This window comes from Salvelinus namaycush, chromosome 13, assembly GCF_016432855.1.
Source record: "Salvelinus namaycush isolate Seneca chromosome 13, SaNama_1.0, whole genome shotgun sequence".
Lineage (NCBI taxonomy): Eukaryota > Metazoa > Chordata > Actinopteri > Salmoniformes > Salmonidae > Salvelinus > Salvelinus namaycush.
Window position 1 is genome coordinate 30,237,656 of NC_052319.1, and position 24,981 is coordinate 30,262,636.

The following is a 24,981-nucleotide window of genomic DNA, read 5'->3' on the forward strand; positions in this document are numbered from 1 at the left end:
ACATCTGCAGGGCTTTAATAACCCTAGCCTGAGAGAGAGCGAGAGGGGTAAAACAGAGAAACAGACAGGTGTCTCAGTCAGGGGTGTACTGATTGCAGTCCATTTGCCCTTTATGTGGTCTGAAACACTCTCCCTGCCCACATCATTTCCATGACTCCTACCAGCGTGTCCAGTTCTCCCTCCATCACAGCAACGCTAGACGCTCCTTTCCTCATGTCTCAAAAGGCTTTACTACTGGACAGGGACTAAAAACCAGAGCACTCTGTCCGTAGCTTATATGAAGACAACAAGCCAGAAGGTGGCAAAGTACAGTGTTTTCACTACTGAAGTACAGAATCAAAGGTTTTGTGCTCTACTCACCACACTGAAGTCCAGGTTCTGCTCTATCCACTCTTGTCCGTCCTTGAACTCGTCGTGAAGTCCCATCATGTACAGGCTGTCTAAGGCGTCCACTATGGTGGCCCCCATCTGGGAATTACCTGGACAGAGGACACACAGGGTTAGGGTCTCATGTAACAATAAATGCAACCAAAGGTCCTTTTTACCATATATATCAGGGTTAGGGGTCAATTCCATTTAAATTCCAGTCAATTCAGGTAGTACAGTGAAATTCCAATTCTTATCAATAAGAAAAATTTAGAATTTTGATAATTTTCTGAATTGACTGGAATTTAAATGGAATTGACCCCAACCCTGATACACACAGTATGCGTGGCCCATGTCAAATGAATGAAACCCACACAGGGTTCTCCCCAGCATTTTTTAAACAAGGTGGTGCTGCAGAGTCCCGTGAAAGTGGGAGGCCTGGAACGTAGCAGATCTCCCCCAGTTCCTGCAATCTAGAGCAAAAAAACTATTAGGGCAGGGTTCCCAACTTTCACGACCCCCTTCCAGCATTGGGGAACACCCCGCGCCCCCCTTCCAGCATTGGGGAACATCCTGCACTCCCCATTTCTATTTATATGGGCACAAGCACTGTTCATGACAAACTGTTCACACCCCTCTTGTTGGCAGAGAGAAAATGTTGCCGTGTTAAAGCTCATTTTCTTGCCATTGTATACATTTTGCCATTTCTAATGTGTATTCATGTGATATTTGAGTGATTCAAACATTACAACAAATTATATGGGCAAAAGAACCTAGCTAAAAACATTATGGAGTTATAAATAGGTATGCAATGACTGACATGACAAGAGGAAAACTCATGATGCACTACCCAATTCCCGAAATTGCCCCTTGTGCATTCTACGACAACAACTTTCAAGAGTACAGGGGTGCGCCCCACAGTTTGGGAACCACTGTATTAGGGTGTGGTGCCTGGCCTTAAATGATAACATAGAAATGTTTTAAATAGTGGCGCAGCGCCCCTCTTACATTCTTTGGGGAGAACTCCTGGGCCAAGAGTTTTTCCTTGTCCGGTCACATGGTCAGGGAACACTCCTGGTTTGTTGTATAACGTCCCCCTAAAAGTAAGAGGTGTTGTCCCCCTAAAAGTAGGAGGTGCTGTGCCACTACTGCGGGCGTGACTTTGGGCCCATGCACCAGAGATAGATGGAGATCCCATTTTAGCATAGACATTAAGGAGCGATCAGCCAATGATCAGAGTATCGCCTTCTTCAAATTGGGTTGCCTATGGTTTATAAATCTCTAGGATGCACCATGACTTTACAATTACCACTACTACCCACCTACCCCTGTCACTGTGAAGGCTGAATGAGTGAGAGGGAGAGCAGCACAGCCCTCTCCTCTCTGGAATCTAGGGTAATCACTAGCTCACCTTCAATGGAGAGAGCGAGAGAGACGCCATTACGGTTAGCAGGGATCTTCATTAAAACACGACTGACAGCCAAACCACTCAGACTCCTCCCCTCCCTCAATGTGACCACAGGCCAAGGGAGTGATGCAGTCTGCCCAGGGTGGTGAGTGTGGGTCATTATAATTCACTTGAACAGCAAAGCTCTATCACTGTAGTTCTGTTTAATACCGCTGAAGCGGCCTTAGTTTAATACTACATCTTAATACTGCAGCTCAGTTTAATGTTACAGCTGTAATACTGTTGCTCTTTTTGATACATTTCTAGTACTATACCCACATCTCTGCATGCATTTCACTACAGCAAGTATTTCACTGCACCTTTAATACACGCTGTTAACTGTGTATGTGGCTTTGCTGGTGAACCCCTAATGAGGAGAGAACCAGCCAGGCTGTACTTCTGCTGGAGCTGCAGTGTTATCACTACTGACAGCAGTCCTAAATCACTCTAAAAATACACCCACCGGTCTGGCTGGCTGAGGCTGAGACTCTGGCCTGCCTGGGATCTGGACAGATTGGCCCTCCTGGAAGCAGAACAGACTCAATGCCCTTTGTCTCCCCAATTTCGATCTTGTCTCATCGCTGCAACTCCCCAACGGTCTCGGGAGGCGAAGGTTGAGTCATGCGTCCCCCGAAACATGACCCGCCAAACCGCCCTTCTTAACACCCGCCCGCTTAACCCAGAAGCCAGCTGCACCAATGTGTCGGAGGAAACACCATTCACCTGACAACAGAGTTCAGCCTGCAGCCGCCCGGCCTGCCACAAGGAGTCGCTAGGGCGCAATGAGCCAAGTAAAGCTCCCCCCGGCCAAACCCTCCCCTCACCCGGACAATGCTGGGTCAATTGTGTGCATCCCTATGGGACTCCCGGTCACGGCCGTTGTGATACAGCCCGGGATCAAACCCGGGTCTGTAGTGACGCCTCTAGCACTGAGATGCAGTGCCTTAGACCACTGTGCCACTCGGGTGGTGCATCATTTGGTGTTTTTGTTGACAGTGGTGGAAAACGCTGTCACAGGCGTCGCTCAAGAATCTCCCAAAAGAGTTCAATTGGGTTGAGATCTGAGACGGCCATGATGTATGGTTTACATAGTTTTCATTTCAACATCTTAATCCATCTAATCCCTCCCTCCATCTGTCCTCCATGCCTCCTATCATCCCTCTGTACTTGTCACTTCATCAGTCTTATCAACATCCACTTACAACCTTTCAAATTGGGCCAATCATATCAAATGAAGCTGGATTGGCATTTATACCTGGAAGTATTTAAAGATGCCAGACATTGTTAATCTGAAACAAATTGTCCTGGATAAGGTTTATTTGGGGAATAATCATAACAGCTACTTTCTTCCTCCCTACCCTCTCCTCTGCCAATTTCATTGGGTGACAGATTTCCTAGCGCTCCAGTAGAAATCCACACATGGCACGGAACGTGATGGCTTCATTATTCAGACTCATTTTCTCAGTCTAATAAACTGGCGGGGGAGTGTGTGTGTGTGTGAGGGGGGGAAATGGAGGAGGAGGGAGAGCTCCACTCAGACAGACCAGACCCTGGGCCCAGTGCAGAGGGAGTTTGAGGGAGAACCAGACAGCTACTGCGCTGAAGCTGAGACCGAGTCCATGCCAAAGCCTCCTCTCAGCCCCCTCTATCTAGCAATCTCTCCCACTCTGCTCTTTGACGCTCCCCTCTACACATTTTGCATTCTCCCTAACCCCTTCCTCTCACCTCTCTTGCATCCCTCCAACAGCTCACCCTCTCTGTTCCTCCTGAGTAAACAGCATGTGGGTCTGGCTTAATGATCAGTGTGGAGTAAGGGAAGCCAATCTCCTCATGGCCAACTCAAACCACGCTCTGCTCCTTCCGCCCACCACCAAATGACTGGCTCTGCACGGGAACATCTGCTGCTGCAGCATCTAGAGTATAATAACAATATAATATATATATATGTCATTTAGCAGACACTTTTACCAAAAGCGACTTAGTCATGCGTGCGTACATTTTACATATGGGTGGTTCTGGGAATCGAACCCACTACCCTGCCGTTACAAGCGCTAAGCTCTACCACCTGAGCTACAAAGGACCATCTGTCCATTGGCTGGCACCTATGAGCATCTCTGACTGGGCCTTCCACTGAGGACATGACCCTACATACACAGATTGACTGTAGGCGCCACACCATCACCACCAATTTGATTGGCCGCTGCATACAATTTTAATCGTGTTTGAGTTGCTTCATGTAACAGCAAAGCTGCTTTAGATCTCACCTGCAACTACAACAAAAAGTGTGTGAATGTTGCTTTGTGTAACTCCAGCCTTAGGTCTGAGAACATTACATTGGAGATTACATGGGATAAGTCATCTTCTTTCTTGCCAACAGTTCTTCTTGCATTCTATCATTTGATATTTTTAAAAGAGGAAGAACTATAACATGACTAATGTCCATGACTATTGCAGAGATCATGTGGGCTTTGCACCGCAAACCAAGGGAACAAACTGACTTCTGGCTGTTTTTTTGTGCACTTCATCTCTCTACAAAAGCCTATGTAATATTCAATGTGTTATTTTAAGTGTTCCAGGCCCCTCACAGATTAACATATCTTGTGTAAACTTTCAACAAATGACTTCTATGGCTGAAGGGCAAGAGCAGCAACGTTTCTTGAAAGTTGGAATACACAAAGTCGGCCGACAAGAACTGTGTGTGGAGACTTCTGTGCATTCGGTACAGCAGCATAGCTGAAGAAAACAAAGGTCAACCAGATCCTTCAAACACCAGCGGTATGCAGGTACTTTAGGCAGTGTAAACTAATCACACAATCTGAGTACACCAAACCATCTGTCAAAAATTGAGATCAAGGAATTTGAGAAGGGGAAACCAGGGTAAATCTCTAGTGTGCTTTATCAAATAGCTGTACCAGGGACTATTGGAAATAACCAGGAAACACCAACATAAAAAGTGTCTTAATAAGGTGTTTGGCCACCACGAGCCAAAAGAGCTTCAATGGGCCTGGACATAGATTCTACAAGTGTCTAGAACTCTATTGGAGGGATGCAACACCATTCTTCAACAAGAAATTCCATAATTTTGTGTTTTTTTGTTGGTGGTGTAAAAGGCGCCGCTCCAAAACCTCCCACAAGTGTTCAATTGAGTTGAGATCTGAGACAGCCATGACGTATGGTTTAAATCGTTTTCATGCGCATCAAATCCTTTGGTGACCACTCATGCCCTGTGGATGGGGGCATAGCCATGGTAGCCAAAATAATGGGCACATGGTCCTGCCCTAAGCCTGAGGGGATGTTAATTACTTAGGAATTGCTCAGGAACTACACCTGTGTGGAAGCATCTGTTTTTAATATACTTTGTATACCTCATTCAAGTGTTTCCTTTATTTTGGCAGTTACCTGTATTCTACAGCTATTTTAGGGCTGTTGCTGTTTTATTAGTAACGGGTACAATGCACTCTTCAGCTATTTTTTTTGTCATGTTTTGATATAGGCTAATCCATTCACTGAAGCAGGAAGACTAGGCCTGTACTTTGAGTTGGCAATACTTCTTATACATCCATGTAGGGCTGTAGGCACCAAAACCCTTGACACGGTAAGATGGGAAAAGGATTTCTGACACGCTTTCATCTTTTCCCTTTTTTCAGTTTAACCTAGTACTTATACGCACTGGGGTTAACCCTGAACTCAAGGAAATGTGTGGGCTGAGATTCTTGATTTAAATGACGTGTGTGTGTGTGTGTGTGTGTGTGAGAGTGGGAGAGAATGGAAGTGTGTATGTGCGCAGCTGCTGACAGACTTTTCACACCCGGAGAACATCCATTCTCACATCCAGTCTCTCAGCGTAGGCTTCTAGCCTGGGTGATAACTAAACCTGCAGAAGATGCAACCACTCAGAATTGAGGAGAACAATTATCTCCGACCTAGGACACGCCAACATTTCTTTCATTACAAAGGAGAGGTGCTCCCCCTTCCTAACTCGGTCGGCGCCTGCCTAAAACAGCTTGGCTTTTTGAGTTCTATGGAGAAATTTTGAGCTTGTCTCTTCTCAATGTCTCCATCTTTCCATATTTATCTCTCCCTCTTCCTCTCCCCACCATGGCCCATCTCCAGAGGGACTGTGTGATGAGGCTGTGGGCTGTGGGACCTGCCAGTCACTATATACGGCCTGATGAATATTTACTGAGCTACAGCACTTTGATGAAATTGTGGAGCAGTGAATGTGAGCGAGGCCTCGTTTTAGGGACACCTACACTGTGGTGAGCAGCAGATGTTCTTCCTTCCTCCTCCCCATGGTCTCACTCTGCATGATGGGTCTTCTCAACGTGACGTCCTGTACCATTATTAAGCGTTCCCCCTTCCAGTCATTAGTACAAATATTAATATTTATAGAAGATGTTAATAACTCCAGAGCTGCAGAGTTGTGAGGAACTGGCTCCTGAGTGGCCCATCCAATAGCGTTACTCCGAAGAACAGTTTCTCTTGTCATAAATGTGATGTTTTGTCAAACAAAGGGGGGAGCTCATTTTGTGCTCCTTTTTAGACTGTCATTAAAGTGGATTGTTCAAAAGAGTTCTAACTTTTTCCTTATCCCTTTTTCCTCTTGTGTTTGAGGGGCTTATATGCATTCCTAACAGACTCAGAAGAGGGAAAATCAGTTTGCTTTCCTGCCTGCCGTCCAATTTGGCACCAGCCTGCCTGTTAAAAGTTGAATCAGAATGTAACGCTGGGAATATTGGAAAAGGGGAGAGCTGGAGCAGCTGAGAGGGAAATGTGACAACATCCTGTTGGGAGGGACTCGGAGCTAGCTTCAGTCTCTGCAATTGTTCCATAGCCCGTATATAGTGTACTACTTTTGACCAGAGCCCATAGGGCAAACCAGTAGTGCGCTATATTAGGGAATAGTGGGCCATTATGGACGCAGTCTCTCGTCTCACCGGGTCTCTAACGCTGCCAGTAGGTCCAGGCCAACCTCAACTTCAGCACTGAGAAAAATAAATAAATACTATAAAGCAACTGGTTATTAAATCAGGGCGACATGCAACAATTCCTCCCTAAACATCCTCTCTGAGGGCCAGGAGGATTTAAACTACACCAAGGACAGAGCCCATGTAACACACTGTACGGTACAGGACATATGTGCCAAACAGAGAGGTGTTTACTACTGGCACAGTACTCACTACTGTGCACTGCTGCACTAATGCATATGGATTGATAAGAAATATCACAAACACACACATAAACATGCAAACAAACCAACACTGGAGACTAGAAATGTTGTGCTGGCTTATTGGAGGTGTTCGCTCATTTCAGAGTGTCGGGTATTGACTGGGGAGTTTCTCAGCACTTAGAGAAAACGAGATACAGGCTGACTCTAACCTGACTCACCAGGCTGAGCCTCATCTCTTCATCTTTCTTTCTCCCGCACTCCCTCAAGCTGAAATCAGTGTCTCTGGCCCCTCCAGCTGTCATTATAAAGTCATCACCACCACATCATCTCTCCCCACTCAGGATTCATCCACTACCACAGTTAAAGCATCCATCCCAGTGATCCCACAGCACAAGCCCAGCCCAGCCGGCCTGGGAAGCTTTAAGACTAACGTCGCCACTGCTGTATCATTTCCCACAAGAGCAGCGACATGCTCCCTCGCTCTCTCTCCAACACGGTCGTCCAACAAGGAAATTACTGTTCATTAGGAGGATATTAGCCACCCGGGGAGCACAGTTCGACAACCAGCAGAAGAGTATGTGTGTAATTGGAGATGTTATCAGAGCTCCGACAGGGGGGCTAATGGGAATGGGAATATTGTAATGAGCTTATAAATATTGGGGAGAGATGAGGATATAACCCTGGGGGAGGGACTTAGTCTTGTCAATCCCACGTGGCGTGATTGGAGGAATCCAACTCTGTCATAATAGAGCTCCCCAGCTTGTAGTCCTAAAAAACAGAAATGAGTTACCTCTGGTTCGTTCAGCCATTCATATGGGGTTTTGGGATAAACGCCGAAAATAAGGTCTGAGGTAAACACATGCTTAGGAGATCTTACATGTTTTGTTCAATGAGATAAAATGCTTTAAAATTCACAAAAAGTGAAATTAGCTGATGAAGATTATCTCATAGAACAAAACGTATCAGACCTCCTAAGCCTGTGTTTACCACAGACCTTTTTGGCATTTATTTAAATACAGATACATTTATTTCCCCATTGGCTTTGAATGAGCCATTGCGTAGTTAATGCCTACAAAAACACTGCTTTCTATAGCTGCTCATGTTTAGAGCCACTGAAGGAATCATTTAGAACGCCAAAGTGGTATTACATCCTATGTTGCTCTGTGATCCCTCCCTCAACCATCCTTGCTTTGGACCTAACTGGAGTGCATTATTTTCTCAGGTTGCTTCTTATGAACCATCCCTGTGTATTTTCCAGAGGTGTTCCATACATTACCACTTGTGATTTCTACTCTGATCTTGTCACCAGTGAACACAAACTGACATACACACCTCCCTCTCCTCCAGCCTCATATGGCTGCATATTCCCTCCACATCGCTCTCTCCTCATCTTCCCCTTCATGTTTCTCTCCATCTCCCTCGACTCCTTTAACTCAGCACCTCCCTCTTCTCTATCCCTCTTTTCCCCCTGTTCTCTCCTCACCCTACCCTCTGGACAGAGATGGTATGTGTACTCTCTCAGTGAGTCTCAGACATCTGGGTTCTGAATGATCCTATTTGGTTCTTCATCCCATTATCAGACATCCACTGCTAGGTTTCTCCACATCTCCTCTCCTCCGCGTGTTAATCAGAACTCTCCCACGGGCGTGTTGCCATGGCGCCATTTCACAGCCCTTCCCAGAATGCTCCAATGTGCTATTCTGCCCTGGGAAACGACCATATGAAGACATGACCTACATGCTAAAAAACAACCAACTGACTAACTAACTAACGACCTACAAACTGAGGAAGGAAGAGGAGCTGTCGACCACGGGATGGCTCCAAATGTATGATCCTATTATCTAATAAATCTGTAATAACTAATCTTATTACCTAATCAATTCACTCATCCTCCCCTGCAGGACTGTTGAGTGGAAAGCAAAGTGCTAACAGCTAGGCTAGCAGGTTTGTAGTGTATTACAGAGAAACAAAGCACTGAAGGCTAGCAGGTCAGTAGAGTGTCAATTGATTAGCAGGCCTGGGGCTCAAAGCCTGTTTAATCTGCATATTGGGGTCTGAGGGAAGACACAGATAATCCATTACATTGACCAGATACTTCATTGGCCGCTCTAACAATGAAAACACATTTCTTTAAAAAATGAAAGGCAGTCAGGAAGAGGCAAGATCAGGTGGGACCATTCTAGGCAATGGGAGGGCAGAAACGAGTGTAATAACGGGCACAACTCCAACATAAGTGTTTATTCTCAAACTTGCTGGGATGTCACGTGTCCTATTTATATCAGTGCACTCGTAAGCATTACAAAACTTCTATTTGAGCACATAAGCCATCCGATTTTTTTGTTAACCTGATGAGGATAGAGGGCGCTATTTACACTTTGGGGGAAAAACGTGCCCAATTTAAAACGGCCTCGTACTCTATTCTTGCTCGTACAATATGCATATTATTATTACTATTGGATAGAAAACACTCTCTAGTTTCTAAAACCATTTGAATTTTGTCTGTGAGTAAAACAGAACTCATTTGGCAGCACACTTTCTGACCAGGAAGTGGAAAGTCTGAAAATTATGCTCTGTTCAAGGGCCTGCCTATAAATGGGCATGACACGTATGAGTATACATGCACGTCATACACCTTCCCCTAGATGTCAAGAGGATGTGAGAGAAAAAATGAAGTGTTTATCTTGGTCTGAGGTGGAATATATCCTCTTGGCACGACGAGTCATCCATTTCCTGTTTTCTGGAGAGCGCGCAGATGGACCTGGAATTGCCTTTTGAAAAGCCGTCGTTATAGGCGACTACTATCTCCGGCTTTGATTTTATTTGATACATGTCACAATATCATCGTAAAGTATGTTTTTTCAATATAGTTTTATTAGATTTTTGAAATTTATTCGGGACGTTAGGCGTGTTGCGTTGTGTGCCTTTTTTCAGAAAGGATAGCTTCGCGCCACTTTGCCAGTGTGCTTGCTAATTCAAGAGGGAAAAACGATGTTCTAAATCCAAACAACGACTGTTCTGGACAAAGGACCCCTTGTCCAACATTCTGATGGAAGATCACCAAAAGTAAGAAACATTTTATGATGCTATTTCATATATCTGTCGAACTGTATTCTAGTAGTTTCGCGCCCAGGTTTTGGCCACTCTCTCGCTATAACATAAGCCTTATGTCGTAATGAAGATATTTTTAGAATTCTAACACTGCGATTGCATTAAGAACTAATGGATCTATCATTTCCTATACAACATGTATTTTTTTGTAATGTTTATGAATTGCTATTTGGTCAGAATAGGTGAGAGTCTAATAGAAATATCCGCACATTCTGGGAAAAGGAAGCTACGTTAGCATAATGGATAACCACTAATTTCAGCTCTAAATATGCACATTTTCGAACAAAACATAAGTGTATGTATAACCTGATGTTATAGGACTGTCATCTGAGGAAGGTTTATGAAAGTTAGTGAAAATTGATATCTTTTGCTGGTTTATTCGCTAACGCTAACGTGCCTATTGCTATCGCTAACGTGCCTTGATGAATGAATGCGGTTGTGTGTAGGCTATTGTAGTAAGCTAATATAATGCTATATTGTGTTTTCGCTGTAAAACACTTAATAAATCTGAAATATTGGCTGGATTCACAAGATGCTTGTCTTTCATTTCTGTACACAATGCATTTTTCAGAAATGTTTTATGATGAGTATTTAGGTATTCCACGTTGGTCTCTATAATTACTCTGGCTGCTTCGGTGCTATTTTTGACGGTAGCTGTGATGGTAGCTGCAATGTAAAACTGATTTATACCTCAAATATGCACATTTTTCGAACAAAACATAGATTTATTGTATAACATGTTATAAGACTGTCATCTGATGAAGTTGGTTCTTGGTTAGTTAGGTTGGCTTTGTGCATGCTACCTGTGCTGTGAAAAATGTCTGTCCTTCTTTGTATTTGGTGGTGAGCTAACATAAATATACGTGCTGTTTTCGCTGTAAAACATTTTTTAAAAATCGGACATGTTGACTGGATTCACAAGATGTGTATCTTTCATTTGCTGTATTGGACTTGTTAATGTGTGAAAGTTAAATATTTCAAAAAAATATTTTTTGAATTTCGCGACCTGCCTTTTCAGTGGAATGTGGGAGGAGTTCCGCTAGCGGAACGCCTGGGCGAGACAGGTTAACCAAATTCGACACTTGCTCATTGACCTCCATACAAAAATTCCTTGCTTTTTGAGCGAAAAACAAACGCAACCTGCTGGAGATGACAGATTTTGGGCCCAGTTATTCCTGTCGCTTTGCCTCTGCCTCTCTGGGGAAGACCAGGCGTCCAAACAAACCTGAACTCAGCTGCCCTTTTAATCACTATGGCAACTGCTCTCTGAGCTGAGCAGAGTAGGGAGCCAGAGGGTGGGGCTGGAGGGAGAGATCCTTTCTGGAAGACAACCTGGATTCTACTGTGTGAGGGTAATACAAAGTGAGCCCTGCTATGCTGTCTGGGGTTGTAGGAAGGACAGGCAGGTGTCCATATCATGTCTCATTTCTCATCCTATCCCACAATTCAGCAGGCCTTTAGACAGTGCTTACCAAGAGTACCGTTCTTGAGGGAGCAACTTATTGGAATGAGATCCAGCCCTGGATGCATAATATCCTCAGGAGTGGGATCTCCTGGGCTTGGTCATAGAACCATCAACATCCAGGCAATGCAAGCAGACACGCTTTTACAAAAACACTACATAAGGACTGCATAGATGAGCTAGGAGATCCTAAGTGCACTGAAAACACTCCCAATCCAATTGGAGTCAAATGTCACCATAAACGTCACTTGATTAAAAAAATAACATATCTTTATCTGACCACATCAATGCCGTTAATGTTGATAAACCTGAGGTGGTTATTGACATTGTGTGTATTGTCTGCCTGGCCTGGCCCTGCCGTGGGACTGCTAGGCCAGTGGTGTGGCTTTCAGTCCAGTTTACAGTGCGGATCAATGTAACCCGACCCTGTGCTCCCCAGAGGGCAGTTTCCTGTAAACACCAGAGAGTCCGTCAGTGTGTTTAAAGATCAGAGCCTTGTCAGTCTGCTCTCCACCCATCCACAGTAAACAGAACGACCCTCTTTCGCTGCTCTTCTTTCTGTGACAGATGGATGACCACAATTACAGGTCAAACGCTTTCCAACTGAATCCATGCTCAGGTCAATGGGACTGACAGAGACTATGATCCCGTTATGTGAGTGAGTGGGCCAGACAGTGAGGGATATGACTAAGGACTGACCACAGAGAAATGACACTGCTCCTAAAAGCAGTCAGTTAGCCACCCACAGGTAGGTTCAACTACATCATCCACCACAAGGTAAGAACTATGCCCACAGAAAGACTATATACAGGACTGTCTAGGGCCGGTTTCCAAGACAAAGATTAATCATAGTCTTGGACTAAAAAGCATGTTCAAGTGGAGAATTTCTGTTGAAATAGCTTTTTAGTCTAGGAATAACCTTGTGTCCGGGAAACCTGCCCATACTGTCCTGCTGAAGGCGTCCTGGTTGTGTGTCATAGGACCATAGTCCGAGGACTGCAGTTCTGCTGCTGGACCTCATCCCACGTTAGCATACAGTGCATTGGGAAAGTATTCAGACGCCTTGAGAGCAAAAAAATAAATACATTGAAATAGAAAAATAACACGTGGAATAAATCCACAATGAGTAACGATAACTTGGCTATATACACGGGGTACCAGGTCATTGTATACATATACAGTGCTTTCTGAAAATATTCAGACCCCTTGACTTTTTCCACATTTTGTTACGTTGCATCCTTACTCTAAAAATCTACACACAATACCTCATAATGACAAAGCAAAAACCGGCTTAAAATGTTTGTAATTTATAAAAAATATAAATTAAATATAATTTACTTAAGTATTCAGACCCTTAACTCAGTACTTAACAAAAAAGTTAAATACAACCTTTATTTAACTAGGCAGGTCAGTTAAGAACAAATTCTTATTTACAATGACACCCTACCTGTACAACGCTGGGCCAATTGTGCACCACCCTATGGGACTCCCAATCACGGCTGATGTGATACAACCTGGAATCAAACCAGGGACTGTAGTGATGCCTCTTGCACTGAGATGCAGTGCCTTAGACCGCTGCTCCACTCGGGAAGCACTTTTGGCAGCGATTACAACCTAGAGTCTGCTTGGATATGACGCTACAATCTTGGCACACCTGTAGTTTGTCCCATTCTTCTCGGCAGATCGCTCATGCTCTGTCAGGATGGATGGGGAGAGTTGCTGCACAGCTATTTTTAGGTCACTCCAGAGATGTTTGATCGGGTTCAAGGTGAACCTTCGCCCCAGTCTGAGGTCCTGAGCAGGTTCTCATCAAGGATATCGGTACTTTTCTCCGTTCATCTTTACCTCGATCCTGACTAGTCTCCCAGTCCCTGCCACTGAAAAACAACCCCACAGCATGATGCTGCCATCACCACCATGCTTCACCGTAGGGATGGTGCCAGGTTTCCTCCAGACGTGACACTTGGGATGTAGGCCAAAGAGTTCAATCTTTGTTTCATCAGACCAGATAATCTTAGGTGCCTTTTGGCAAACTCCAAGTGGGCTGTCATGTGCCTTTTACTGAGGAGTGGCTTCCTTCTGGCCACTACCATGAAGGGGTGATTTGGTGGTATTGCAGAGATGGATAAACCTTCCAGAACGACAACCATCTCCACAGAGGAACTCTGGAGCTCTGTCAGAGTGACCATCTGGTTCTTGGTCACCTCCCTGACCAAGGCCCTTCTCCCCCGATTGCTCAGTTTGGCTGGGCGGACAGCTCTAGTAAGAAGTGGTTCCAAACTTCATCCATTTAAGAATGAGGCCACTGTGTTCTTGGGGACCTTTAATTCTGAAGACATTTTTTGGTACCCTTTCCCAGATCTGTGCCTCGACATAATCCTGTCTCAAAGCTCTCCGGATAATTCATTCGACCTCATAGCTTGGTTTTTAAATTGACATGCACTGTCAACTGTGGGACTTTATAGTGGGCCAAATCATGTCCAATCAAATTAATTTACCACAGGTGGACTCAAATCAAGTTGTAGAAACATTAAGGATGATCAATGGAAACAGGATGCACCTGAGCTCAATTTCGAGTCTCATAGCAAAGGGTCTGAGTACTTAGGTAAATATTTTATTTTTAATACCTGTTTTCGCTTTCTCATTATGTGGTATTGTGTATAGATTGATGAGGCCCTAAAAAATGTCAAAGACTCCAGCCACCAAAGTAATAGAATATAGAAAGGTGGGACACAGAGTGGTCATAATAGTTTGTAGGTCAAACCATTCGGACGCCACAGATGTTTGTGAGGAGACCGATTTGCGGGATGTCTCATGGTCTGACAAACACCACTCTAGCTCTGCCACCTTGCACCGCAGATGCAGAAGTGCGACAGCGGTGGATTGAGAGACATCCAATGCAAAAAACAGCTCTCTAGCTTAAACTAATGTTTAAAAAAAAAAAAACGTTTTTTTTTTACAAACTTTTGTATTATGTTAGTTAGATTGATGCACCGGTGCGTCAATCGACTCTAGGGGATTAATACACCAATGGTAACATATTCTCTTACCTAATTTAAATAAGTACTGCCTTGTTACCAACATCGGAGAAGGTGTATTTGCAGAGGGCAGTGGTTTATAGCTACTCTACTGTTGCCAAGATTTTACCGTAGGGTGTCAGCAAATATAATTACAAGTTTACCTAATTAATCTATGTCAAAAATACTTGTTTCCCCTTTCATCTGTGTCTGGTGTTAGTTACTGTCTAGTTAGGTCCTCAGCTAGCATGGAACAAAGGCGGGGGGCATTGAAATCTGATGCAGTTGTCAAGCCAACATCCGTCAGCGCTGCATTGAACTGCATCACAAGAGACATGCTAAACGGGAGATGTATAAAAATGAATTAATTTCATTGATGCAATTTCAATGTTGTTAGAGTTGCTTTGTGAATCACCAAATTTCATTGAGATGATTTTACTGCAGCACTGCATCCAAGTTGCTTGACATAGGCATTCCAAAGAGCTGTCAGTCCAGGCGACTCAGCCTGTCTTTTCAAACTTGCTGGTAGTTAGCCATGAGAGAAGAAGTAGTTTTCAGAATGACTGTTCAGGGTCTTCAACCCATAGCTACCCAGACTAACTATTTAGCAGTCTCATGGCTTGGGGGATAGAAGCTGTTCAGGGTCCTGTTGGTTCCAGACTTGGTGCATCGGTACCACTTGCCGTGCGGCAGAAGAACAAGCAGTCTATGACTTGGGTGGCTGAAGTGACAATTTTTAGGGCCTTCCTCTGACACCGCATACTAGAGAGGTCCTGGATGGCAGAGAGCTTAACTCCAGTGATGTACTGGGCTGTACACACTACCCTCTGTAGCACCTTGCGGTCGGATGCCAAGCAGTTGCCATACCAAGTGGTGATGCTGCCAGTCAAGATGCTCTCAAATGGTGCAGCTATAGACATTTGAGGATCTGAGGGCACATGCCAAATCTTTTCAGCCTCCTGAGGAGTAGAGGCGTTGCCGTGCTTTCTTAACGACTGTGTTGGTGTGTGTGGATCATGATAATCTCTTAGTGATGTGGACACAGGAAATTTAAGCTCTCAACCCGTGTGTCATCCGCAAACGTAATGATGGCTGTTGGAGTCGTGAGTGAACAGGGAGTACAAGAGGGGAATAAACACACACCGCTGAGAGACCCCTGTGTTAAGGGTCAGCATAGCGGATTTGTTGCCTACCCTCACCACCTGGGGGTGGCCCATCAGGATCCAGTTGCAGAGGAAGGTGTTTAGTCCCAGGATCCTTAGCTTAGTGATGAGCTTTGAGGGCACTATGGTGTTGAACGCTGAGGTATAGTCAATGAACAGCATTTTCACATGTTCCTCTTGTTCAGGTGGGAGAGGGCAGTGTGGAGTGCAATAGAGTTTGCATCATCTGTGGATCTGTTGGGGCGGTATGAGAATTGGAGTGGTTCCAGGGTGTCTACGATGGTGTTGATGTGAGTCATGACTAGTCTTTCAAACATTTCATGGCTACAGATGTGAGTGCTATGGGGAGATTTAGACAGGTTACCTTGTTGTTCTTTGTCACAGGGAATATGGTCTGCTTGAAACATGTAGGTATTACAGACTGGGTCAGGGACAGGTTGAAAATGTCAGTGAAGACACCTGCCAGCAGGTTAGCGCATGCTTTGCGTATTTATCATGGTCATCAATGATTCAGAGGGGTTGGGTTAAACACGAAGGCACATTTCAGTTGTACAACTGACTAGGTATCCCCCTTTGCCATCTGTTCATCTACCCTGTTTAAAGGTCTTACTCACATCGGCTATGGAGAGCGAGATCACAGTCGTCTGGAACAGCTGCTTCTCTCATGCATGGTTCAGTGTTGCTTGCCTCAAAGCGAGCATAGAAGGAATTTCACAGGAATTTAGGAATTCAGAGAACCAGGAGACAGACCACAGTACTGCAGCTCATCTACCATTTAACTTTTTAGGGATAGGGGGCAGCATTTTCACTTTGGATGAATATCGTGCCCAGAGTGAACTGCCTCCTACTCTGTCCCAGATGCTAATATATGCATATTATTACCATTGGATAGAAAACACACTGAAGTTTCTAAAACTGTTTGAATTATGTCTGTGAGTATAACAGAACTCATATGGCAGGCAAACTTCCAAACAGGAAGTGGAAATTCTGAGGTTGGTTGATTCAACTCATCGCCTATTCAAATCCCAGTAAGATATGGATTTGTTTTCACTTCCTACGCCTTTCACTAGATGTCAACAGTCTGTAGAACGTTGAATGAAGCCTGTACTGTGATGTGGGGCCGGATGGGAGGTGTTTCAGTCAGTGGTCTGGCAGATTGCCAGTTCCTGGTCACGCACATTCCAAATGACTTTGTCTTGCTTTCCATTACTTCTAGAGACACAAAGGAATTCTCCGGTTGGAACGTAATTGGATATGTATGATAACAACATCCTGAAGATTGATTCTCTACTTAGTTTGACCAGTTTATTCGACCTGTAATAACTTTTTTAAGTTTTCGTCCGAGTTCGCATGGATCTGCGTGAGCGTTTGGACATGTGTACTACACATGCTAGCAAAAGTAGCTACTTGGACATAAATAATTGACATTATCAAACAAAACAACAATTTATTGTGGAACTAGGATTCCTGGGAGTGCATTCTGATGAAGATCAAAGGTAAGGGAATATTTATGATGTAATTACGTATTTCTGTTGACTCCAACATGGCGGAGAAATGTTTTTTTTAATATAAGAACAAGTGTATCTTTAATTCTATGTAAAACATGTATCTTTCATCAAAGTGTATGATGAGTATTTCTGTTATTAGTTGATGTCCTATGAGTGTCATCTGATGAAGATCAAAGGTTTGTGATTAATTTTATCTCTATTTCTGCTTTTTGTGACTCCTATCTTTGGCTGGGAAAATGGCTGTGTGTTTTTTGGACTTGCCGGTGATCTAACGTAATCATATGTTGTGTTTTCGATGTAAAGCATTTTATTTTATTTAAAAAAATAAAAATAAAAAATCGGACACGATGGGTAGATTAACAAGATTTTTATCTTTCATTTGCTGTATTGGACTTGTTAATGTGTTCAAGTTACATATTTAAAAAAAATATTTTTGAATTTCCCGCGCTGCCTTTTCAGCGGAATGTTGTGGGGGGGGGTTCCGCTAGCGGAACGTGTGTCCTAGAAAGGTTAACAGCAGCTCATCAAATACCACAAGAGCTTATAAACAATTTGATTCCACTGAATATTAAAACTTTCCACACAGAACCCGCATGAGTGCGCTCACACATACATACATACACAGTACACACGCAATTTTTTTGCCGCAGTTGTCTGATCTACTTTACCGCAGTAGGTAGCTGCAGAGCTGAACATTAACAGCAGCAACAACTGAAGCAGAAACTGGTGGAGTGAGAAACTGGGTTTGGTGGGACCCACTGGTCATGGATGATGCATCCAAACACCAGAGTATAAGGACAGGAAATGTGAATGTGTGTGTGTACTGTACGTGTAGTAGTGAATAGCGACATGACACTTACCAAAGATATTGGTGGAATGTCCTTTCTTGGCGAGAGGTTTCAGCTCGTTGTGTCCCCATCCGTACTGTCTGTAGCTGTCCCACGCATGCTTCATCATCTACAACATACATACGAGCAGCCTGGTTTAGACAAAACATCTGGTACACAAAAACAGTAACCCATCTTGAACTATGGAGTGGAGTTAATACCACCAGTTGAAGAGACCATTCCAACAGGCTTATCACAGTCAAATAAATGACTCGGAACAAAAAAACACAGATTAGCATGCACACACACAATCCTTTAGCTTTTTTTCACCATCATTGCAGCCTCGCCAGGAGAGAGGGCGGCACAATACCTAGCCCTTTGTTCTGGGCAATGATGCTAATAAGAGAGACATTCCTGTGCCCCTTCAGCCAGTGCCCCCACCTCCACTCAACCCCCCCCCCCCCCCCCCCCCCCCGAGCCCCAGCCCCTGGTGTGGCCTTAACCCTGTCTGTTGTTCTGTCACTCGGTTGCTAGGTCACTGCCCAGCAGGTCCCTCACCACAAGGCTGGGTGGACAGGACACGACACTGTGCGTGTGTGTGTGCATGTGTGTTATGCGTGCCGTGTAACTCCTCTTCAGACATTGTTAAATTGTAGCCGTGGGGCTCCTTCTCTCTCTAAGCTTTGTTTTCCTTGGCTGTCTGGAGGCACTGACTAAACGTTTGTGGATAAAAACACTGCTTTATTCTTAACATGACCTTTAAAAGAGGAGCCGTAAGAGCTGGACTGAGAATAAACAGAGAATAAAGAGGGCGAGCAGGATAAGAGCGAAAGAGACAGAATCGTGAGACAAGTTTTGACATGGGAGACGGATGTGCATCTCTCGTCAGCATCACTAAGGGAAACTGTGAGGACAACACTACTGACTGTCAGAGAGTCACGCTTTCCCAAAGCTCTACTGCATTCTCACTACTTCCAATTTCCCTTTGTCTTATTAATCATCACCCTAGTCTGATGGGATCAGCTATCCCAGAGGAGAGCATTTCGTCACCTGGTCCTTCTCTGTCTGCCGGTCATGGCAGCAGTCTAAAAACCAGGACAGCTTTTCCTCCTGTACGAGCCATAGCCAGCTCTCCTCACAGCAAGACCAGGGCGAGGGAGGGCCAATAAAACCGGGAGTTTTGTGTTCTTGGCTTGGTGACATTCCATGACGCACGCAGTCTCCACATGCAGGAGATTATAAATTACATTTACACACCAGGACAAAGCCACTTAACCATTGGCTCCCAACGACCAGGTAGATGTCCAATTGGCCGGTTTATCAAATTATGATTGGCCCATATGTTGAGGAATATAGGACGTACAAAAACAGAATATTCAAATTCTACACTGATGGGACATTTCATGAACATGACACTCACTTCAAAGCCTAAAATCCCAGTCAATAAATTGACTGTCGTCACTTCTGTAGTATGGAGTCGGATCTAAAATTCAATAGCCAATGAAAAATTCTCCCTTCATGTGTGAATGTATGGTACGTTCCAACAGACGTTGCACCTACAGGTTAGGTTACCTCCCTGAGCACATATTGAATGTCAGGTTCACTGAAGACATACAGATACGGCTCCCTATTTCCTATATAGTGGACCCTATAAGCCCAGGTAAAAAGTAGTGCACCGTAAAGCCATTTAGGATGCAGGCCAGGAGAGTAATGTGTTAACTCATGTGGCATGGCAAGTATTTATATTTGATAGGGTTTTGGTTGGCTCCGTTTCCGTCTGGTTTCAGCTCTCACACGTTCACATTCTTCACCAGCTTAGCTATGCCTCAACTTCTTCACGGAGACCATGGGAGTACTGAGGGATTTACAAATCACAACATGAGCGAGAGGAATAATGCTCATCAGCAAATAGAGGGAGATTCTGCACTCTGCAATAATACAGTGCTAGCTATGCTCCCAGCTGTGTTAAGTATGACAAGGTTTAAACTATAACTATGTCTCATCAGGCTTAAACAATATCACAATAAATGAACTTGTATTTGCGGATTCTTCTCTTCTACTAACTAGTGGTGTCACGATACCAGAATTCTGAATTCGATACCAGGTTAAGAATCACAATACTTGATACCGAATTGATAACACGGCAAAAAAAGGCGTATTAGCTGTTAGATTCTAATTTTCAGAGTAAAAACTCAGCCAAGTTTATTCTTCCCAGAGGATTAATACAGCTGCATTAGACAGACATTGTTCACACAAGCACTGATATTTAACCCTTTCTCCTATGCGGTCTCCTCCTACACATCTGAACAAACATTGTATCTTTACTGCTAGGCAGGAAATTAAGTGATACGGCCATAAACTTTTTCTCCCTTAAAGTGACCTGACCTCGACCCCCTTCATCACTAGTCCATGGCTCTCTCCCGTTATCAATGCCTACCACATGTGATCGCTTTCCCTACACTCAGTACATTCCAAGCTTAAATGCACACACCATATACCTTCCTCCTACAGATAACCATTAACTTCTGGTGTAGACCCTCTAAACCTAAGCACTCAATATTTCAATAACTGATAATTAACCCTATCCCAAGTTAAGGAGTTAGCACCCAGAATCCATGGCACTTCATCCAGACAGATCTTTTGAGTTCCTTTGACATCTTTTTATGTATGCATTAAATTAATCAATTAGACAATCAATTTGACTATTTAAAACAAAAAACAAATCTAACTACACTGAACACAAATATAAACGTAACATTGAAAGTGCTGGTCCCATGTTTCATGAGCTGAAATAAAATATCCCAGAAATATTCCAAAATATTATTTCTCTCATATTTTGTGCACAAATTTGTTTACATCACTGTTAGCGAGCATTTTACACTATGTCATGATAATCCATCCACCTGACAGGTGTGGCATATCAAGAAGCTGATTAGAGAGCATGATCATTACACAAGGCCACTTTATAAGGCCACTTTAAAATGTGCACTTTTGTCACAACACAATGCCACAGATGTCAAGTTTGCAAAGATGAAGCAATGTTTTACATTATAAAAGTGTGCGCTGTCTATTTAAGACCACTGACGTCATTCACACAAAGTCGGTTTGAGGCTTGAGCAAAGATGATCTTGACTGGGATAGACGTGAGGTGGAGGAGATGAAGTGAATAAACAGTTTTTGGTGACAATCAGCTTTGTACTCAGCAATATTTTGCGTTATGGTTTGCATATTATCACAAACAAGGTACTAGGGTAGTGAATTGATGTTGACTTCTGCTGTACGCTAGCAAGGAAGGTTAACCTCCACCGGTATCTTCTTGCATTGTAGTGTTTTGGTTTTGGGGACAGTAATGGGCAATTTCAAAATTTCTACATGCCGTGTGGCATTATTCTATTGTGTTCACTTCTGCCCAGCATAAGTGGTGATGCAGCCTGGACTCAGTGGTTCCTCATGGCAGACTAGCACTAGTGGGGCAGGGACATCGCTGCGTTAAGAGACTTGATCCTCTCTCGAAATACACGATGTGAGACACTTGATATTTATACCCTAAGTAACAACATTTCTAGTGGTCTGGGGCATGCAGAGGTGGGGAGGGAGCTCGTTCCAGAGCCGGGAGCCGAGACAGCAGAATGCTTGGGCTCGCATTGTTTTTAGGCGTGTCTTTGGGACTGCAAGGAGTCTGACTGGCTGTAGTGGAGCGGGTCGAGAGCTTAAAGTTCCTCGGTGTCCATGTCAATAAAGAATTAACATGGTGTACACACACCCAACAGTCGTGAAGACACGACAACGCCTCTACCCCCTCAGGAGGCTGAAAAGATATGGCATGTTTCCTTCGTTCCTCAAAAAGTTCTACAGCTGCACCACAGAGCATCTTCACTGGCATCACCACCACTTGGTATGACTGCTTGGCATCCGACTGCAAAGTGTTACAGAGGGTGGTGCGGATGGTCCAGTACAACACTGGGGCCGAGCTCCCTGCCATCCAGGACCCCTATACCAGGCAGTGTCAGATGAACGCCCGCAAAAGACCCCAGCCAAAGAGTCCACCGGACCAGACCAGGACAAACATGCGCGACTACACGCCCAGAAGTACCCGCGCAACTACACACAAACGACTACACGCACACACAGGACTACACGCACACACAGGACTACACGCCCGCACACACAGGACTACACGCCCACACACACGACTACACGCCCGCACGCACAAACGACTACACACACACGTACACAGGACTACCCGCACGACTACACACACACCCGCCCGACGACACACCCGCCCACGACTACACAAACACGCACGACTACACACACACCCGCCCGACGACACACCCGCCCACGACTACACAAACACGCACGACTACACAAACACGCACGACTACACACCCCGGCACACATACACACACACAACTACACAACCCGGCACACACACACACGACTACACAACCCGGCACACACACGCATGACTACACACCCACACAACTACACACACACACCCGCACGACCACGTGTGCCTCTGTGGAGTTGGGAGAACTTTCCAGAAGGACAACCATCTTTGCAATACTCCACCAAATCAGGCCTTTTAACAGTGGCCAGACGGAAGCCACTCAGGACCTGGGGCGAAGGTTCACCTTCCAACAGGACAACGACCCTAAGCACACAGCCAAGACAGCGCAGGAGTGGCTTCGGGACAAGTCTCTGAATGTCCTTGAGTGGCCAAGCCAGAGCCCGGACTTGAACATCTCAAGAGACCTGAAAATAGCTGTGCAGCGACGCTCCCCATCCATCATGGCAAAACTTGTGAGGATGTGAAGAGAAGAATGGGAGAAACTCTTCAAATACATGTGCCAAGCTTATAGCGTCATACCCAAGAAGACTCAAGGCTGTAATCGCTGCCAAAGGTGTTTCAACAAAGTACTGAGTAAAGGTTCTGAATACTTACGTAAATGTGATTTACGTATTTAATTTTAACTACATTTGCAAAAATGTCTAAAACCTGTTTTTGCTTTGTCATTATGGGGTATTGTGTGTAGATCTATGAGGGATTTTTATTTATTTTTTATACATTTTTGAATAAGGCTGTAACGTTACAAAATGTGGAAAAAGTCAAGGGGTCTGAATACTTTGGAGGCACTGTACGTTTAGGTCATTTAGAATACGCTCTTATCCAGAGTGATTTAGGCCTACACAGTGCATTTAACTAAAATAGGGAAGACTACCACAGTCGCAAATTGCATTACTGAAATACATTTCAATAGTTCTTAAACACAATAAGCCTACATATTTCTACACGCAAAAATGAGCACGGGAGGGGAGTGATTATCAGGAAGGGAAAGGAAAGTTACGGGGTTATAGAACTGTTGCGGGATCAGGACAATTCAGAAAAAAAAAAGACAAGACAGGAATGAATTTTCACTCCTGTGTCAACCTCTAACGGACTCCAGGGGATGTTGACGGACCGGATGTTTTTCCATTTGGGGGGAGGATTTGGGATGGACAAGGCCATTTCCCAGTTGTGTTCTGTAACACCCCATTTAAAGCACAGTGAGGTCAGAGATGGCAAGCTTGTATGTGATGACAAGATCTAATGCATGGCCATGGTTGTGGGTGGGAAGAAACATCAACATGCTGTTCTAAATTCAGGCAGTCCAGGAGGTTACAAAAGTAGACAACAAGGGGGCACTGTGGGTTATCAACACGGATGTTAAAATCAACATCTTGGGTAGAAACTGGCAAAGTTCAGAAAAGTCATGAATTAATGAAGGATATATTGTCAGGGTGTAATACATGACTTGGATACTGAGGCTTTGTGGTGGAATGCAATGCACTCAAACGACGTGTAAATCAGAAAGGGGAAGTAGAGTAATTTTCAGGCTGCTCCTTCCCTGCGGCCATCTGTACGTGCCTGATCAATGTAGGTGTAGCCCCGGGGAGCACCTTTGTTTAACAGGCATTTTTCCTCCTTCCTGTGCCATGTCTTGGTTAAAACATAGGAAGTCCAAGCTGTTTTCACAAATAAAGTAATTGACAATAAATCTTTTATTGGAGATTGGGTGGCTCCCGCTTTGGAGCGAGGGATAGAGCGCAGGTTTGACAGATTTGCCCCTCGACGGAGAGTGGAGGCTTTAGCTCGGTTAGACCAGACTGAGGGAATTCCATTCTGATGGCAGTGCAAGACATTTATGGGCCGCACCCGTGATTTTTTCGAGGGGCGCAGAAGACCCGAGTCCTGTATTTGTGCATAAACTGCGCTGCAGAGGCTGTGGCTTTGAAGTTTGCAGCGCTCGGGAGTGTATACTGCAGAGCCATGGAAGCAGAGTAGAAAAAGATATTTGGCAAGGAGTGGGGAGGGGATAAACTAGCCCACAGGTACACAAGTGCCGATATAACTGTAATCCACATAGCTAGCTCGATAGCTGTAGTGTCCAGGTCCAATGCCAAGTTGATTTATTGCGGTCCCAGCAGAGCTCAGCCTGGGAATTAGGCATCAGAGATGGATCCAGGTAGACAGTGGAGTGAGGTGGAGAGAACGCCAGGTAGGAGATTAGCAGGTGATCAGCAATGGAATCTTACATGTATATTTCGACACATTAAGTCTTTCAGTTTGATGGCAATTTCAACTTAGAAAAACAGCTAATAAAACAAGCGTCTAATAAAAAACAAAATCAAGCTTCGGTTGGCGTGAGAAACGGCATCAATCACGCTGGCGTCCTCATGTGTGGCATTGAAAATCAAACTTGTTATGTTTGTGTTCTGCCCTTTTACATTAGAATTTTTTCAAACATTGAACTTCTATCTTGCCCCATGCCATATCTCTCCCACCATCACACTATAAAAGCTATCCTGGGTAGTGCCACCCTCCAACAGTCTAGTAGCTAAACAGACCACATCGAGATCCCTCAGTCTCCCT

General features: G+C 44.4%; 1 protein-coding gene across 1 annotated transcript in view; it reads right to left on the reverse strand.

Moving 5' to 3' along the window:
- LOC120058081 (mannosyl-oligosaccharide 1,2-alpha-mannosidase IB-like) overlaps positions 1–24,981 on the reverse strand; it is a 128,967-nt gene that overhangs the window by 59,889 nt on the left and 44,097 nt on the right. Inside the window, exons 5-6 of the mRNA XM_039006558.1 lie at positions 18,102–18,198; positions 361–479 (exon numbers count right to left, since the gene is read on the reverse strand). Of these exons, the coding sequence (XP_038862486.1) occupies positions 361–479; positions 18,102–18,198 (216 nt within the window). The remainder of the gene's footprint in view (positions 1–360; positions 480–18,101; positions 18,199–24,981) is intronic.